This window comes from Mustelus asterias, chromosome 8 (assembly GCF_964213995.1).
Source record: "Mustelus asterias chromosome 8, sMusAst1.hap1.1, whole genome shotgun sequence".
In the NCBI taxonomy this organism is placed as follows: domain Eukaryota; kingdom Metazoa; phylum Chordata; class Chondrichthyes; order Carcharhiniformes; family Triakidae; genus Mustelus; species Mustelus asterias.
Window position 1 is genome coordinate 31,852,153 of NC_135808.1, and position 19,523 is coordinate 31,871,675.

A 19,523-nucleotide genomic window follows, 5' to 3' on the forward strand; every position below is an offset into this window, starting at 1 on the left:
GTTAAAGTCCAACAGGTTTATTTGGTAGCAAATACCATAAGCTTTCGGAGCGCTGCTCCTTCGTCAGATGGAGTGGAAATGTGCTCTCAAACAGTGCACAGAGACACAAAATCAAGTTACAGAATACTGATTAGAATGCAAATCCCTACAGCCAGCCAGATCTGAAAGATACAGACAAGATGGGTGGAGGGAGCATTAAGCACAGGTTAAAGAGATGTGTATTGTCTCCAGACAGGACAGCCTGCAAGTCCAGGAGGCAAGCTGTGGGGGTTACTGATAATGTGACATAAATCCAACATCCCGGTTAAGGCCGTCCTCATGTGTGCGGAACTTGGCTATCAGTTTCTGCTCAGCAACTCTGCGCTGTCGTGTGTCGTGAAGGCCGCCTTGGAGAACGCTTACCTGAAGAGCAGTCACGGGCATTCAGCCTCAGATCTTCAGGTAAGCGTTCTCCAAGGCGGCCTTCACGACACACAACAGCGCAGAGTCGCTGGGCAGAAACTGATAGCCACGTTCCGTACACATGAGGACGGCTTTAACCGGGATGTTGGATTTATGTCACATTATCAGTAACCCCCACAGCTTGCCTCCTGGACTTGCAGGCTGTCCTGTCTGGAGACAATACACATCTCTTTAACTTGTGCTTAATGCTCCCTCCACCCACATTGTCTGTATCTTTAAGACCTGGCTGGCAGTAGGGATTTGCATTCTAATCAGTATTCTGTAACTTGATTTTGTGTCTCTGTGCACTGTTTGAGAGCACATTTCCACTCCATCTGACGAAGGAGCAGCGCTCCGAAAGCTTATGGTATTTGCTACCAAATAAAACTGTTGGACTTTAAACTGGTGTTGTGAGACTTCTTACTGTGTTCACCCCAGTCCAACGTCGGCACCTCCACATCATGACCTCCCCTGTAGCCAGTGAGGATACAAAGATTTCTCTCAAGGCCCCAGCAATTCCCTCTCTTGCCGCTCTCAGTATTCTGGGGTATATCCCATCAGGCCCTGGAGACTTGTCTCCCTTGATGTTTCTCAAGAAACCCAATACCTCCTCCTTTTTGATCTCAACATGACTCAAACTATCTACACATGACTATTTGTAGATAAATGCACTGACTATTTGCTGCAGACAGATCCAATTGCTGTTTTCAAAAAGGAACTGGATAATGGTCTGAAGGGAAAAGGCTTTGCAGGAATATATGAGAAAGAGGGAGAAGTGGGACGAGTTGAGTTGCTGTAGCAGAGAATTGACACAGAGACAATGTGCTGAAAGGTTCCTTCTGTGCTGTAACCATTCTATGATTCTATGAGTCACCTTGCTCTAACATCCTGGTATTCAGACTACTCAATACCTGAACAAAATGTATTGCACCACAACTAATAATCAGGACAATGGAAGCACTGGGAGGGATCAGCCTCCACTGAGCAGAAAGTGCAACCGCAACATTTTCTTCTGATTATTTTTATTTGGCCAATAAGAATACATTGTTACGTAATTCAACACAAGACTAAAGGTGATCAGAAGTTCCCACACCGTATCCACTCCCAGCACACACACACACACACACGTATGCACGCACGTGCACACACACACACACACCCTGAAACTTGATTGCAATGACTAAGTCATTCCGTATGTTGAGTTGATGAGAATCAGACTTGTAGGGAATGATTAGCTCATTTGGCTGGACAGTTGGTTCACAAAATAGAGTGAGGCCAACAGCATGGGTTCAATTCCTGTACCAGCTGATGTTATCCATGAAGGCTCCACCTTCACAAGCCTGCCCCTTGGCCGTGGTGACCCTCAGGTTAAATCAACACCTGTCAGTTCTCTCTCCAAGGCCCTCCAGGAGTGTGACGATGTTCAATCAGACTTGTGGTACATGATGCAAAATATCATTCAAACTTAAATTTCTTTGAACAAGAGTTTTGGGCTCCACTTGTTTGCAATAACTTCCCAATTGTAAATCTACAAACACAACCACATGGCAAGACAGAGCACTTTAAATGGTGAATTCTGAAAGTTTATTAGCAATGAACAAGTCAGAAAAATAAAAAGCAAAGTGTCAATTATCAGTAATTCACAGTCAGAGGAGAAAGCTTAACTTTGAAAATTGGACCGACTTCTCACCATTCTGCTCAGACCAGGATGTGAAGTGACAGCTCCGAAAACATGGATAACATATAAAATCAACCCCCCCCCCCCCCGCCAAGCAATTCTCAAGATCCCTTTTTTATACCTGAACAACATTGAAATTCCAGCTTAGTCAATCATTGGAAAATAACCACAGCTGAACACCAGAAATGGCTGCATCACCACAACCCCGTCACATTTGTAGTCAATTGAATGAGAAAGATGGTGATTTTGGGGCTCCCACCCGCTATCTTGGATCACAGTCTCAGGGTATGGGGTGGGCCATTTAGGACTGAGATGAGGAGAAAGTTCTTCACTCAGAGGATGGTGAACCTTAGGAATTCTTTCACACTGGAGTCTGTGGGGCCACGTAACTGAATGCATTTAAGAAGGAAATAGAGAGATTTCTTATCTCTAAAAGCATCAAAGGGAATGCGGAGAGCAGGGGAGTGTGACATTGTGTTAGAGGATCAGTCATGATAATATGGAATGGCAGAACTGGTTTGAAGGGCTGAATGGCCTGTTCCTGCCCCTAGATTCTTTGTTGCTAAGTAACATTGATTGCCATTGACAGATTGATGCAGTTGTCCCTTGCAATTGCGTGTTTCAGTTTGCACTCATTCTAACGGCTACATTCAGCTCCCCTCTTAAAAGTGACTCTTGCCATTTGTGGAGTGAATTGTTCCTGTTATATTAGTTGTTGAGTGGTGTGATGTACACTCAGTGTCTTGCTAACTGGAAGCAGTAATATAGTTCAGAAGTTTACATGCCATTCTATTTTATAACGCCACTTTGATTTCAGCTACAGGGTGGAAACTTGAATATCAACTGTGCATATTCAAGGCTAAAATGATTCCTGCCTGATGAAACATAGACACAAAGAAAATAAGAGCAGGAGGAGGCCATTCGGCCCTTTGAGCCCACTCCACCATTCATTATGATCATGGCTGATCATCCAACTCAGTAGCCTGATCTCACCTTCTTCCCATATCCTTTGATCCCCTTCACCCCACGAGCTATATCCAACTCGCCCTTGAAAACATTAGATGTTTTGGCCTCAACTGCTTTCTGTTTTAGCAAACCCCACAGGCTCACCTATCTGGGTGAAAACATTTCTCCTCATCTCAGTCCTAAAGGGTTTACCTCATATCCTTAGACTGTGACCCCTGCTTCTGGACACCTCCACCATCAGGAATATCCTTCCTGCATCTATCCTGTCTAATCCTGTTAGACTTTTACAGGTTCCTATGAGATCTCCACTCATTCTTCTGAACTTCAGCGAAAGTAATCGTAACCGATTCAATCGCTCTTTGTATGTCAGCCCCCCCATCTCAGGAATCAGTCTGGCAAACCTTCTCTGCACTCCCTCAGAAACAAAAACATCCTTCCTCAGACAGGGAGACCAAAACTACACACAGTATTCCAGCTGTAGCCTCACAAAGTTCCTGTATAATTGCATTAAGATATCCCTGCTCCTGTATATGAATCCTCTCGCTATGAAGGTCAACATACCATTAGCCTTTTTTTACTGCCTGTTGCACCTGCATGCTTACCGTCCATGACTGCTGTACGAGGACACCCAGGTCACGTTGCACAATCCCCTCTCTTAATTTATGGCCATTCAGATAATAAACTGCATTCCTGTTTTTGCTACCTCACATTTCTCCACATTATACTGCCTCTGCCATGTATTTGCCCTCTCACTCAGCTTGTCCAAATCATACTGATTGCAGCCTCTTCACAGCTCACCCTCCAAATTTAAAGATAATTGGTTATATTGGAAACATTATTAGATTTCTCTGATGTTTTAGCTTTTATTCAGAGGTGTATCATGCCAGCCATCCATTTTCCAAGCCCAGCATCTCTTTCAGATAATCGGGGCGCTCCCATTTAATCCAGAGTAATGATTGAAATAGAACTGCATTGGCTCCAGCAATGTTGAACATACCTGACCATCCACTGAGCTGATTTCAGAAGAAAATAAAACAAACAAACAGGAAACAACACTCGGAGACAGTGGTTTAACTCGGCAGATTCAGAATGAACCCTATCAGCAGCAAATGCAGGGAGGAACCAGCCTGTGATTGGATGCACAGCTTTTCCACATTTTCCAAACATGGTGGTGGTGTTCCCGGGAATCTGCTGCTCTTGTCCTTCTGGATGGGAGCGGTCGTGGATTAGGAATGTGCTGCCTAAGGAGCCTTGGTGAGTTCCTGCAGTGTATCTTGTGGCTGGTACACACAGCTGCTACTGTGCATTAGTGTTGAAGGGAGTGAATGTTTGTGGATGGGTTAGTAATCCGGGTCTCTGAAGTCCTGCTCCAGTCACAAAGCCATCAGAAATTGTATCAAGACATCTTTATGCATTGGGTCAAGCAAAAGGTGATCATAGAATCATTAAATCCCTCCAGTGCAGAAGGAGGCAATTTGGCCCATCGAGCCAGCACCAGTAGCAATCCCACCCAGTCCCTATCCAAATAACCCAACGTATTAACCCTGCTAGTCCCCCTGACACTAAGCGGCAATTTAGCACGGCCAATCCACTAAACTTGCACACTTTTGGACTGCGGGAGGAAAGCGGAGCACTCGGATGAAACCCACACAGACAGGGGGAGAATGGGGAAACTCCACACAGACAAAACCCACGCGGACAGGGGAAGAACGTGCAAACTTCAAACAGGCAGTAAACCGAGGCCGGAATTGAACCCGGGTTATTGGTGCTGTGAGGCTGCAGTGCTAACCACTGTGCCACCGTGCTGCCCTGAGGTAATCCTTCAATGTGCGGTATCACCTTTTGCTCCTCACTCGTCTGCACTTTTAGATTCACTTTGTGGCTCTTTTTGCAAATGAGAAACTCCAGACAGCAACTCGAGATTTATCAAGAAGAGAGTATTTTTTATTATATTGAGGAAAAATATCACTTTAGAACTAAACAATATCTACAACTGAGGCACAATATGGAATTGATTGAAAGACACTAAAATAAACTCTGACTCCACAAATTCGTTCCAATATCTGGGAATACTGGCCTATCCCAGAATAAACCTGTAAAAAATATTTTGCATCTCTTGATGGTTTGCTCAGACTTGCTGAAGCCTCCGAAATATCTCAGTGTCCCAGATTGTGTTGTTGGAGATCTCCAGCTCACACTGTGATTGCAATGATTTTGATCAAGATTAAGATCTTGATTAAGATTAAGATTAATTAAGATTAAGATTAATCTCCAGCTCACACTATCCCCTGCCTGGGTGTGACCAGTGTGATGTGGCAACGGGATCCTGCTACTCCTGTTTCCTGACAGCGAGTGTGAATCCTGGGATTTGTAACATGGATTCTGTATCCGGGAGGCCAGCAGAGCCTTTCCCAGTGGAATGAGCTGGAATGAAGTGTTCCAGGATGGACAGCGGGTATGAGGGTCTAAGAGTTCACCCTGGGACCTCTTCATCCTGCACAGCAACACACATTGCAGTGTATGGTCACAGCCCAAGAGCTCAGAGCAAGAAACACTCACCAATCACTGACCCAACGCACACATCTCCAACATTTATTGCTCACACCTTTGCAGTTTCAGAGGAGCAGCATTTTTACCCTCATTCAATAATCCGGGAAAGAAAAACGGGAAGAGCTTCTCAGTGAAAGTGTCAGTGAAAGTGTGGAGAACGGACATATCATCAGCATTGTAAAAGCTCACCTGTCCCCACTCATAGTCCAGGAAAACTCCGATGTTCCTGGGATTCTTACTGGGGGTCAGGGGGACACGTGGGCTGTGAAAAGCGACATATCGATTCCCGTTACTCAGCAGCACAGCCCAGTAACCACCTTCTGGACTCAATATTATCCCTCCCTTCCTATTGGCTGACTCTGTGGCCACACCCAGTGCCCAGTCAGTCTTTTTCCCCACCCCCACCTCCCAGTAATGTTTCCCCGCTGTGAATCCCTCTGACCCCAGGACACATGGAATCGTGTCAAATCTCTCTGGATTATCAGGAACCTGTACTGCTCGGTTACTGCACCTCACACTGGTCAGCTCCTCAGACAGGATGAGCTTACAATGCGCTGTGTTTGGGTCCAGGGTCAGTGAGGCTGGAACTGGGAAATACAAAAGAAATAACGTTCAATATTTTAGACATAGGAAGGCACATGGACACAGATTAATATCTCAGGTCAGTAACACTGCATTCAGCACACATTCCAGAATCTGTGTATCAGGAAATACTTCCGTGTGCAATTAGATATAATCCCAGACTCCAGTGTGGACAGTGAACAGATATTACAGACTGGGTACAGTGTTCTGATGCCCCTTTACAGAAGGAAATCTGCCATTCTTACCTGGTGTGGCCTACATGTGATTACAGATGTAGTGGCATCTTAACTGTTTTCTGAAATAGCCGAACAAGCCACTGAGTTCAAGGTAATGAAGGGTGAGTATTAAGCACTGGCCTTGCCAGTGACACCCACATCCCATGAAAGAACAAAACGAAAAAGTTTTCCTGTCGAGAAGGAGGAGTTGATCAGCAGCACTGAAAATAAGGAACTCGCTGACAAACAGAATAATGTTCAGAATTTACAACAGACAAAGAGATCCGCAAGTCAGATATCCCAAGGAAAAATATTATTGAATCAGGGACGGACTCACCAAAAAAAGTCCAGCCTAAGGAAAATAACAGTAATAAGAAAAGAATGGCACTAAAATGTGACACAGCCCCAGAACCAGGTTATATTCCAGCCCATAGGTTTAGGATTTTGCAATTCTGTGTCTGTGTGGGTTTCCTCCGGGTGTTCCGGTTTCCTTCCACATCCAAAGGCGTGCAGATTAGGTGCATTGGCCATGCTAAATTGCCCTTTAGTGTGTTCCAAGATGTTTCGGTCAGGGAGATTAGTGGTGTAAATGCATGGGGTTACAGGGATAAGCTGGGATATTCTTGAAGAGTCCATGCAGACACGATGGGCCGTATGGTCTCCTTCCACACTGTAGGGATAGGGATTCTATATTTAAGGCTGATCTAGATGGATTTTTGATCAGTACGGGAATAAGGATTTACGGGGAAAGGGCAGGAAAGTGGACGTGAAGAATGTTGGATCAGCCGTGATCCTATTGAATGGTGGAGCAGGCTCGAGGGGCTGAACGGCCGACTCCTGTTCATATTTCTTATGGTCTTATATGGCAATCGATAAAAACTCATTTCTATATTGGAAACTGAGAGTGGTGTAATTTTTAAACAAATGTGTACACAGATGTGGGACAAAGGCAAGTGCAGTTTGCACAGTTAGATCACAGATGAGCCACTGAATGGTGAAACAGGCCTGAGGGTGCTAAAGGGCCTCCTCCTGATCCAATGTTATATGATTATTGTTCAGTTTTCTGACTCAGAGAGGAACACCATTATCCAGGGCTCTCAGTCTGATCCCTGTCCAGTGAGTCTCACTGGAATAGAAGTGAATTGATGTCAAATATGAGGACGTTCTGATTCCCTCAAACCTGAATCACTCAATCACAGAACCCACATCAACAAGAGTCCCTCGAGTGCTGATGCTGTTGCCCCAGTGATCTGTACCCAGTAACAGGCAGCACCTTCAGTAGAGAGGGGCAAGGAGAGCAGGAAACTGCTCAGAGAGTGAACATAAAATGTGGAGTTTCTTACCTGGAGAGATGACTTTTTTCATTTTCTTCCACACTGCGTAGAGTAGCGGGCCTCGATATTCCAAGTATCTCCTTCTTGGAAACTTCAGTATCTCTCCATCTTCACTCCTATCTGCATCTTCCTCATCCTCCCCTTTATCCAGGTAGCTGTGTGAATGGGATTGATTTAATCACTCTCTGCTGGATACAGACTGTGATCACAGTGTAAAACCCTGTGTGAGTTTGGATTAGATACTCACCTTTCTCTCAATCTTTTCAGTTCCTGTGGGACAGAGAATCAGAAACATTTTAATAAATACACATGCTGCTGTTTAGATTGTAATTTTCAATGATGTAGAATCAGTGATTTTAGTTAAATGTGAACGGATTTGGGTGGAGTTTTTACTCATGGCTTCCACTCATGTGATACCACACCAGTTACCAACCCCCAGCCCAACCTTGCCCCATTGTGTCGACAGAGTTTCCTCAGCTGTAGAAGAGTTTGAAAGCACATTAATTGTTACATTTATTTCTGATCTCTATTTTCCAAGTAACTAAAGAGCTTCTATCCATGTCAACATCTGCTGCTACCAGCTGTGGACACTTCAATGCAGCATTCCTTTGATAGGGAGACAGCAGTTAACGTACCAGTTCCTGGACACTCGCAGCAGCTCAGATGTGAACAGAATGAGGCTCATTGTGATGTCCCCACAGTCAAATAGGTTGTAATTGCTCAGTGTTGGAATTGGTGTCATCCATGGGACTGAACCCCAACATGTCACTGCTCTCAGCACCAGCACCCATGGGACTGAACCCCAACATGTCACTGCTCTCAGCACCAGCACCCATGGGACTGAACCCCAACATGTCACTGCTCTCAGAACCAGCACCCATGGGACTGAACCCCAACATGTCACTGCTCTCAGCACCAGCACCCATGGGACTGAACCCCAACATGTCACTGCTCTCAGTCCAATTAGTTTATCTTCGTGTTTGTGCTCCACTCCACTCAAATCTCCTGCTGCATCTCTCTCACCCCATCAGCATGAGGTTCTAATTCTTCCCTAATTACTTGTTTCTCTGACTTCTGGTTGGTGAACTATTTCCTCCAATTGCTGCATGTGGGGGAAACTCCACATTCTAACCACCCCCTGGGTAAACAATTCCTTACTGGAGTTATTAGTGACTGGTTTATTTTTATGGCCCTTAGTTGTCCCTGTTCAAGGGTGTGGGTTCTATGACATGTGTTTCATGGTTATAGGAAGACTTTCCTTTCCAGACTTTTATTGAATTCACCTGCTATTACTCTGGGTCACTAGTCCAGTGACAATACCACTACCCTGTCACATCTACAAGTCTACTGATATGAAAGGAAAATCAGGCAGAATATTAAACTGACTCACAATTGTCTCCAAAGTGGGATTTCCACCCACCTATGTGTGGAACTCACTGCTGATGACCTTTTATGGTCTGCTTTGTCCCCGTTGGGACTGGTTCTTCCCAGCTTTGTCCTCCCATTGGGACTGGTCTCTATGTCCACCCCTGCTTTCAAAACACCCATCTCTTCTCTCCCACTCCTTCTCTGGACTCTTTCATTCTGGTTCCAGTTACTCTGCAGCCAGCTATTATAAAATGCAGTTTACAATCACACCAGCAGTTTGGGATTTGGGTTACAAAGGGTCACCTTGAGAAAGGAGACGCTGTCTTGCTGCTCGATGTCTACACAAAGGTTCAATATCTTCCCCTCAAGTGAAGTCAGTTCCTCTTCAATTCTTCTCAGATTCTTCTCCATTGGTCGCAGATCTTCCTCCTTTTGTCTCCTCAGCTCTTCAATTAAATGTTTCTCTTTGTCTTCAAGATATCGATGGATTTTGGCAAACTGTGCGGAGATGTCTTGCTCCAGGGATCCAGTGAGTTGCTATGACAGTGAGAGAGATTGTTTAAACAGCGGGTTGTTAAAGGGTTGCAGTGTTGAAAGGGAGCTGAAGTCATACTCACCTCCAGTTCTGAAATCTCCCTCTGCTGCTGCTGTTTGAATTCACTTTGCTTTTTCTTTTCATTCTCCATGGAATCCAAGGATAATTTCAGCTGGTCCTAAAAATAGAATCAGATCTCAGCATGATCCATTGTAATGTCTGCTGTTATGTCACAAACTGTGAGGAGAGGTGTTCAGGGAGAGGTGTTAACATGTGGCACGAGCACTTTATAACCGTCAGAGTGAAAGGTATTGAATCAGACCAGGTACAGCTTCAAACCAACAACAGCTTCATGGTGTATCGAATATATGAATGGATTTGATAGTTTAGACATTGTTAATTGTATCATAATTGTTTCAAGTTTATTTATTTGTGACATAAGTAGGCTTACATTAACACTGCAATGAAGTTACTGTGAAAATCCCTAGTCGCCACACTCCAGCACCTGTTTAAGTACACTGAGAGAGAATTTGGCATGGGCAGTGTACCTAACCAGCACGTCTTGTTTGACTCTTTTCTGATTTTGAGAATTCACTGGACCCGTTACACATAGGCACAGACTAAAACTGTGACAGTTGGGTTGGAAGTGCATAAGTTCATAAGATAATGGAGGAGAATTAGCCCGTTCAGCCCATCGAGTCTGCTCCACCATTCGATCATGGCTGACATGCTCCTCATCCCCATTTACTTGCCTTCTCCCCATAACCTTTCAATCCACTACCAATTAAAAATCTGTCTAACTCTTCCTTAAATTTACTCACTGTCCCTGCATCCACTGCACTTTGGGGTAGCGAATTCAACAGATTAGCAACTCTTTGGGAGAAGTAGTTTCTCCTCAACTTTGCTTTAAATTTGCTACCCTTTATCCTCAGACTATGGCCTCTCGTCCGAGAATGCCCCACAAGAGGAAGCATCTGCTCCACGTCTACTTTATCCACACCTTTTATCATCTTATATACCTCAATTTGATCTCCCTTCATTCTTCTAAATTCCAGAGAGTATCGGCCGAAACTGTTCAATCTCTCATCATACGATAAACCCCTCATCTCTGGAATCAATCTAGTGAACCTCCTCTGAAATGCCTCCAATGCCACTACATCTTTCCTCAAATAAGGGGACCAAAACTGTGCACAATACTCCAGGTGCAGTCTCACCAATGTCTTGTTTAGTTGCAACATTACTTCCTTACCTTTATATTCTATTCCTTTAGCTATTAATGCGAACATTCCATTCATTTTTTTATTATCTGCTGTACCTGCATGTGAGTTTTCTGTGAGCCATGAATGAGGACACCCAGATACCTCTGCACTCCAGCACCCCGAAGTCTCTCCCCATTTAGATAATAAGTCGCCTTCCCATTTTTCCGACCAACATGCATGACCTCATACGTATCCATGTTGAACTCCATCTGCCACATTTTGGCCCACTTTCTGAACCTATCTATATCCATTTATCGGGTTCTTATTTCCTCATTGCAATTCACTGTCCTGCCTATTTTTGTGTCATTTGCAAATTTGTCTATGGAGCCTTCTTACCCTGTCATTGATATAGATTGTAAACAGCTGGGCCCAAGGACTGAACCCTGTGGCACCTCACTAGTTACTTTTTGCCATCCAGAAAAAAAAAATATTTATCTCAACTCTGCCTTCTGTCCATCACAGTAAGAAGTTTAACAACACCAGGTTAAAGTCCAACAGGTTTATTTGGTAGCAAAAGCCACACAAGCTTTCGGAGCTCTAAGCCCCTTCTTCAGGTGAGTGGGAATTCTGTTCACAAACAGAGCTTATAAAGACACAGACTCAATTTACAGGAATAATGGTTGGAATGGGAATACTTACAACTAATCAAGTCTTTAAGAAACGAAACAATGTGAGTGGAGAGAGCATCAAGACAGGCTAAAAAGATGTGTATTGTCTCCAGACAAGACAGCCAGTGAAACTCTGCAGGTCCACGCAACTGTGGGAGTTACAAATAGTGTGACATGAACCCAATATCCCGGTTGAGGCCGTCCTCGTGTGTGCGGAACTTGGCTATCAGTTTCTGCTCAGCGACTCTGCACTGTCGTGTGTCGCGAAGGCCGCCTTGGAGAACGCTTACCCGAATATCAGAGGCCGAATGCCCGTGACCGCTGAAGTGCTCCCCAACAGGAAGAGAACAGTCTTGCCTGGTGATTGTCGAGCGGTGTTCATTCATCCGTTGTCGCAGCGTCTGCATAGTTTCCCCAATGTACCATGCCTCGGGACATCCTTTCTTGCAGCGTATCAGGTAGACAACGTTGGCCGAATTGCAAGAGTATGTACCGTGTACCTGGTGGATGGTGTTCTCACGTGAGATGATGGCATCTGTGTCGATGATCCGGCACGTCTTGCAGAGGTTGCTGTGGCAGGGTTGTGTGGTGTCATGGTCACTGTTCTCCTGAAGGCTGGGTAGTTTGCTGCGGACAATGGTCTGTTTGAGGTTGTGCGGTTGTTTGAAGGCAAGAAGTGGGGGTGTGGGGATGGCCTTGGCGAGATGTTCGTCTTCATCAATGACATGTTGAAGGCTCCGGAGGAGATGCCGTAGCTTCTCCGCTCCGGGGAAGTACTGGACAACGAAGGGTACTCTGTCCACTGTGTCCTGTGTTTGTCTTCTGAGGAGGTCGGTGCGGTTTTTCGCTGTGGCGCGTTGGAACTGTTGATCAATGAGTCTAGCGCCATATCCTGTTCTTATGAGGGCATCTTTCAGCGTCTGGAGGTGTCTGTTGCGATCCTCCTCATCCGAGCAGATCCTGTGTATACGGAGGGCTTGTCCGTAGGGGATGGCTTCTTTAACGTGTTTAGGGTGGAAGCTGGAGAAGTGGAGCATCATGAGGTTATCCGTGGGCTTGCGGTATGGTGAGGTGCTGAGGTGACCGTCCTTAATGGAGATGCGTGTGTCCAAGAATGCAACTGATTCCGGAGAGTAGTCTATGGTGAGCTTGATGATGGGATGGAACTGGTTGATGTCATCATAGAGTTGTTTCAGTGATTGTTCACCATGAGTCCAAAGGAAGAAAATGTCATCGATGTATCTAGTGTATAGCATCGGTTGAAGGTCCCGTGCGGTGAAGAAGTCTTGTTCGAACCTGTGCATGAAGATGTTGGCATATTGAGGTGCGAATTTGGTCCCCATGGCTGTTCCGTGTGTCTGGATGAAGAACTGGTTGTTGAAGGTGAAGATATTGTGGTCCAGGATGAAGCGGATGAGATGTAAAATTGCATCTGGAAACTGGCAGTTGTTGGCGCTGAGCACTGAGGCCGTTGCAGCAATGCCATCGTCATGGGGGATGCTGGTGTAGAGTGCTGAGACATCCATTGTGACGAGGAGCGCTCCTGGTTCAACTCTGTCCATCAGCCAGTTATGTATCCAAACGAATAAACTACCCCTAATCCCACGTGATCTAACCTTGTGAATTAACCTATCAAATGCCTTCCGGAAGTCCAGATATATTACATCTACAGGATCCCCATTATCCACTTTGCTTGTTACATCTTCGAAGAATCTAACAAATTAGTCAAACATGACTTGCCTTTCATAAAACCATGCTGACTCTGAGGGATAGCGTTTGGACTTTCCAAATGTCCTGATATTGCTTCCTTGATAATTGATTCTAACACTTTCCCAACAACAGATGTTAAACTAACTGATCTGTAATTTCCCACATTTTGCCTCCCTCCCTTTTTGAATAAGGGCGTTAAATTAGCATTTTTCCAATCCAGTGGAACCTTTCCCATGTCCAGGGAATTTTGGAATATTGTAACCAATGGATCCACTATCTCTGCCGCCACTTCCTTTAATACCCTAGCATGTAGGCCATCAGGGCCGGGACTTGTCTGCCCCCAATCCCAATAGTTTGCTGAATACCTTTTCCTTATCGATCTTGATTGTTCTAAGTTCTACCCATTCTATTACCTCTTGCCCATTCCTATAGGAATGATATTAGTGTCCTCCACTGTGAAAACTGAGGCAAACATATTGATTTAGCATCTCTGCCATTTCAGTGTTCCCCACTATTAACTCTCCAGTTTCATCTTCCAAGAGACCAACATTCCCCTTCGTGACTCTCTTCCCTTTTATATACTTACAGAAACTTTTGTTATCCTTTTTGCCTTCGTTTTCTTTCGTAATTTACTTTAGCTCTTTTTATTACTTTTTTAGTATCCCTTTGTTTATGTTTTAAAGTTTCCCAATCTTCTCGCCTGCCACTCGCTTTTGCTGTATGAAATACCTTCGTGTTTGTCTTTATATTGTCCTTGACCTCCTTGTTTAGCCATGGATGCTTTTTCCCCCCGATTACCATCTTTCTTCTTCACTGGGATATATTTTGGTTGTGAGGAACTGAGTATCTCCTTAAACAACTGCCACTGCTCATCTGCTGTCCTACCCTTTAGACTTCCTGCTCACTCTACTCGAGCTCATGCTGATGTAATTTCCTTTGTTTAATTCCAGAACACTCGTGTGGGACTCCACTTTCTCACCCAAACTGAATTTTGAATTCTGTCATACTATGGTCACTACTCCCTCGAGGATCCTTAACTATGAGGTCATCAGTTAATTACACAACACAAAATCCAGAGTAGGCTGCTCCCCAGTTGCTTCCACAACATACTGTTCCAAGAAACAATCTCTGATACATTCAATGAACCCTGCCTCCAGGCTACCCTTGCCAATTTGATTCTTCCAATCTATGTGTACATTAAAATCAGCCATGATTATTGCTGTACCTTTCTTGCAAGCCCCAGCATTTCCTGGTTCATACTGTGTCCTACTGCGAAATTACTGCTTGTGGACCTCTGGATTACTTCTACCAAGTATTTCTTCCCTTTGTCATTTCTTATTTCTACCCAGACTGATTCCACATCTTGATCTCCTGTGCTTATGTCATTTCTCATTACAGCACTAATCCCTTTCTTCACCAACAAAGCTACACCACCTCCTTTTCCTTTCAGCTGATCTTTCCAAAATGCTGAATACCCTTGGATATTCAATTCCCAGACCTGGTCTCCTTGTAACCATGTCTCAGTGATCGTCACCAAATCATACCCTTTTGTTTCTATTTGCGCCATTGACAAATTAATTTTGTTCCGAATGCTCTTGCATTTAGATACAAAGCTTGTAAATTTGTTCCACTGGTAAATTTCCCTCCTCTTTTATAATTCCTTGGTGCATAAAGACATTCACCCTTTCTGCCCCTCACCTTTATTGTCTGATAACCATCTGGTAACCAACCGCCACATCGCCACTCTTGACTCCTCCTTTAATTTGGGTTTTCTAATTTCCCCTCTAACTGAACCCCCCCCCCCCAATTTAGTTTAATCCCCTATCTATAGCCCTAGTTATGCAAATCGCTGGGACTCTGGTCCCAATAAGATTCAGGTGAAAACCGTCCCATTGGAACAGATCCCCTCTTCCCCAGTACTGGTGCCAATGTCCCATGAATTCAAACCCATTTCTCCCACACCAATCTTTAAACCAAGCATTTATCTGCTTAATCTGACTGACCCTGTGCCAATTAGCTCGTGGCCCAGATCGTAATCCAGAGATTATTGACTTTTTGGTCCTGCTTTTTCATTTAGCCCTGAGCTGTTCATATTCCCTTAGCAGAACGTCTGCCCTTGTTTTATCTATATCATTGATACCTATGTGGACCACGACAAATGGATCTTTACCCTCCCACTCCAAGTTCCTCTGCAGCCCAGATGAGATATCCCGAACCCGAGCACCAGGTAGGCAACACAACCTTCGGGACTCTTGATCATGGTCACAGTGAACAGTGTCTATGCCCCGAACTATACTATCCCCAATTATAACTACATTTCTTTTCTCCCCCCCCCCCGCCCCTCTGCACCCCCCGCCCCCCCCACCCCCCTGACTTGAGTGGCTCCCTGCACCATGGTGCTGTGCTCAGTTGGCTCATTCTCCCTGCAGTCCCCATTCCCGTCCACACAGGGAGCAAGAATCTCAAACCTGTTGGACAAGGAAAAGGGCTGAGGCTCCTGCAACCCTACCTCCTGGATCCCTCTGCCTGCCTCACTCACAGCCACACCCTCCTGTCCCTGACCACTGGCTGAATTCAAGTTAGTTAATCTAAGGAGTGTGACTGCCTCCTGAAACACAGCATCCAGTTAACTCTCCGCCTCCCTGATGTGTCACCGTGTCCGAAGCTCAGAATCCAGCTCATCAACTCTGAGCCGGAGTTCCTCCAGCAACCAACATTTACTACAGACGTGGTCACTGAGAACCAATGGGGTCCACCAGCTCCCACAGCATGCAGGAACAACACATCACCTGATTCTCCATCCTTGTTTTATTTAATTAGTTTTGAATTTCGTTTTTTAAACTTTTTAACTGTTTTTTATATCTCTGCTTTCAATCTGACCGCAACTTATAACCAGTAATTTAACACAGATTCAAATTTAATATAGATTCCCTATTAGCCCATTAAATCACAGCCTTCCTGTGATGTCAGAGTGCAGACTTGTGGGGTTGAATTTCTTTGGGGTGTGGGGTCGGGGTGAAGCGTTTTGTTCACTTGGATAGTGAAATTAGTTGGATTGGAACTGATTGGAAGAAAATGCTTAAAACTACATTACATTACAGTAATAGTGAAAACACATTGTGTAATGAAGGAAACTTACTTAATGCTATATTACACAACAATATTCATGGAAATACGGTCTGTAATTTATGAAATAAAAGATACATTGTACTACAGTGGTGGAAACACAGACTGTAATGAAGGAAACTTACTTAAAACCAACTTACACTGTCGTAATAGTGGAAATAGTCTGTAATAAAAGAACCTTAACAATATACTGCTATCAGAAAAACAATATGTACTACAAACAGCAAAGGTCCCAGCACTGATCCCTGCGGAACACCACTAGCTATGGATCTCCATTCTGAAAAACACCCATCCACCGCTACTCTCTGTCTTCTACAACCCAGTAAGAAGTCTCACAACACCAGGTTAAAGTCCAACAGGTTTATTTGGTAGCACAAGCCACTAGCTTTCGGAGCGCTGTCCCTTCATCAAGTGAGTGGGAGTTCTGTTCACAAACAGGGCATATAGAGACACAAACTCAATTTACAAAATAATGGGTCGAATGCGAGTCTTACCAGGTAATCAAATCCACATCATTCCACAACCCAGCCAATTCTGTATCCCATGTGATTTTAAGAGTTACCGATCCTCCCGTTATGTCCTGTTGCCTCCCTGAATTGAAGACTAATCTCCAGGATTTTGCTGCCATCGACCCAGAAGAAATCTCACCGGGACATGAGAAACTGAGTTTATAATTTTCTTGGAAAACAGCGATGTTGGGAAATGACTGACAGTAAAATAAAATGAGCCAATCACTTGTTGAAGGCTCTCTGTTCATTTCCCAATTGGTTGGGAAGACAATGCTGATGAGGATTGACATGTGCACCGACCAATGGCTAGAGTCTGGGGGCGGGGTTTAGAGACAGGAAATCATGTGCTGAATTCTCCAGGGACAGAATCAGTTTCAGTGCGTTCCCCAACTCCAGAAATAATATCAACACAACACAGCCCGAATGAAGAAAGCTGAAACCTGGGACTGCATTCATATAATGTCAGTGTAAATAGAGGCTGTAAAACCTTTCACACACTATTAACATTAACACTCACATTTCCCACCCCTGATGTCACCATTGATGTCCCAACGACAGCCCAATAAACACCATGAACATAGAACATAGAACATAGAACATTACAGCGCAGAACAGGCCCTTCGGCCCACGATGTTGCACCGACCAGTTAAAAAAAAAACTGTGACCCTCCAACCTAAACCAATTTCTTTTCGTCCATGAACCTATCTACGGATCTCTTAAACGCCCCCAAACTAGGCGCATTTACTACTGATGCTGGCAGGGCATTCCAATCCCTCACCACCCTCTGGGTAAAGAACCTACCCCTGACATCGGTTCTATAACTACCCCCCCTCAATTTAAAGCCATGCCCCCTCGTGCTGGATTTCTCCATCAGAGGAAAAAGGCTATCACTATCCACCCTATCTAAACCTCTAATCATCTTATATGTTTCAATAAGATCCCCTCTTAGCCGCCGCCTTTCCAGCGAAAACAATCCCAAATCCCTCAGCCTCTCCTCATAGGATCTCCCCTCCATACCAGGCAACATCCTGGTAAACCTCCTCTGCACCCTCTCCAAAGCCTCCACATCCTTCCTGTAATGTGGGGACCAGAACTGCACACAGTACTCCAAGTGCGGCCGCACCAGAGTTGTGTACAGTTGCAACATAACACTACGACTCCTAAATTCAATCCCCCTACCAATAAACGCCAAGACACCATATGCCTTCTTAACAACCTTATCTACTTGATTCCCAACTTTCAGGGATCTATGCACACATACACCTAGATCCCTCTGCTCCTCCACACTATTCAAAGTCCTCCCGTTAGCCCTATACTCAACACATCTGTTATTCCTACCAAAGTGAATTACCTCACACTTCTCCGCATTAAACTCCATCCGCCACCTCTCGGCCCAACTTTGCAACCTGTCTAAGTCTTCCTGCAAACTACGACACCCTTCCTCACTGTCTACCACACCACCGACTTTGGTGTCATCAGCAAATTTGCTAATCCACCCAACTATACCCTCATCCAGATCATTAATAAATATTACAAACAGCAGTGGCCCCAAAACAGATCCCTGAGGTACACCACTTGTAACCGCACTCCATGATGAATATTTACTATCAACCACCACCCTCTGTTTCCTATCCGCTAGCCAATTCCTGATCCAATTTCCTAGATCACCCCCAATCCCATACATCTGCATTTTCTGCAGAAGCCTACCATGGTGAACCTTATCAAACCTTATGGAGACGGGTAACTCACTGTGCCCCCTTACCTTGTACCTTTCAACAGCCGTTGGTAAAGATAGGAATCTGTGAGCTAAATGTGAGGGAGAATCTATGCATTTGGCACAGATCAGAATCTCATCATTCTCACAGAACAGGATCAGATTCTCCCCATGTTTCTCACAGAGAGACTGCTCCCTCTCTGTGTCTCCATCCAGCTTCTCCCCATGTTCCTCCTCCAGTTTCAGCTCCAGTTGCCTGGTTTTCTCACAGAGATTGGCCAACACCCTGTTCCTCCTAAAACCTCTCCGGGGGAGAAGGTGCTGACATTCCGGGCAGGACACAGCCTGACGCTGCTTTCCCCAACACTTCTGGATACAAGATTTACAGAAGTTGTGATCACAGTCCAACCGCACCGGCTCCACAAACAGAGACTGACAGATGGAGCAGGTTAAACCCTCAAACAGGGATAAGATGTGTTTACTGACGGCCATCTCCGTTGCTGCTCCTGCTTCTGTTATTCGCTGAACTTTCAGTTTCATTTCACCCCGGTTATCAGTAAATTTCACCTCGCTCTCTGTGTCCTTAAAGGGGCAGTGTCACCAAAACTAGTTTTCTGGCAAAACAAATGATTTCTTTTTCCAACTGACTTTTCCAGTCTGTACAGATTGAAGATGAGAATCTGGAGAGAGGTCAGGAATTTGAACAAGGATTCATCCATTAACCCCTTCACTGCTGATAGTAAAATGCACATTCGGAATCTGTGTAAATCTGCCGTCACTCCCACATGGTTCCATCGGGTTCCCCAGGGATCTCAGTTTTTCACTGCCCAATCCCCAAAAGCCAGTATCAATTCCAAATCATTCCTCTCTGCTCTGCCCCTTCCCAGAGCCATGTGCCCATCCCAACTAAACCCATTGATCCACAATA

At 44.8% G+C, this 19,523-nt stretch overlaps 1 protein-coding gene across 1 annotated transcript; it reads right to left on the bottom strand.

Moving 5' to 3' along the window:
• Positions 1-5,677: 5,677 nt before the first annotated feature.
• LOC144496978 (zinc-binding protein A33-like) lies at positions 5,678-19,135 on the bottom strand. The gene is made up of 6 exons (XM_078217639.1): positions 18,644-19,135; positions 9,752-9,847; positions 9,438-9,671; positions 8,014-8,036; positions 7,776-7,921; positions 5,678-6,222 (listed from the first exon to the last, which is right to left on the bottom strand). The coding sequence occupies exons 1-6, from the start codon at positions 19,133-19,135 to the stop codon at positions 5,678-5,680; spliced, it is 1,536 nt and encodes a 511-aa protein (XP_078073765.1).
• Between the last annotated feature and the right edge of the window lie 388 nt (positions 19,136-19,523).

Coding starts and splice junctions, on each gene's coding strand:
- LOC144496978 (XM_078217639.1), bottom strand. CDS start 19,135: ATGAAACTGAAAGTTCAGCGAATAACAGAAGCAGGAGCAGCAACGGAG. Junction 9,848..18,643: donor CGGCTGTTGAAAGGTACAAG/GTAAGGGGGCAC, acceptor TTCTATTTTTAG/GACCAGCTGAAATTATCCTT. Junction 7,922..8,013: donor CTGAAAAGATTGAGAGAAAG/GTGAGTATCTAA, acceptor CCATTCACACAG/CTACCTGGATAAAGGGGAGG.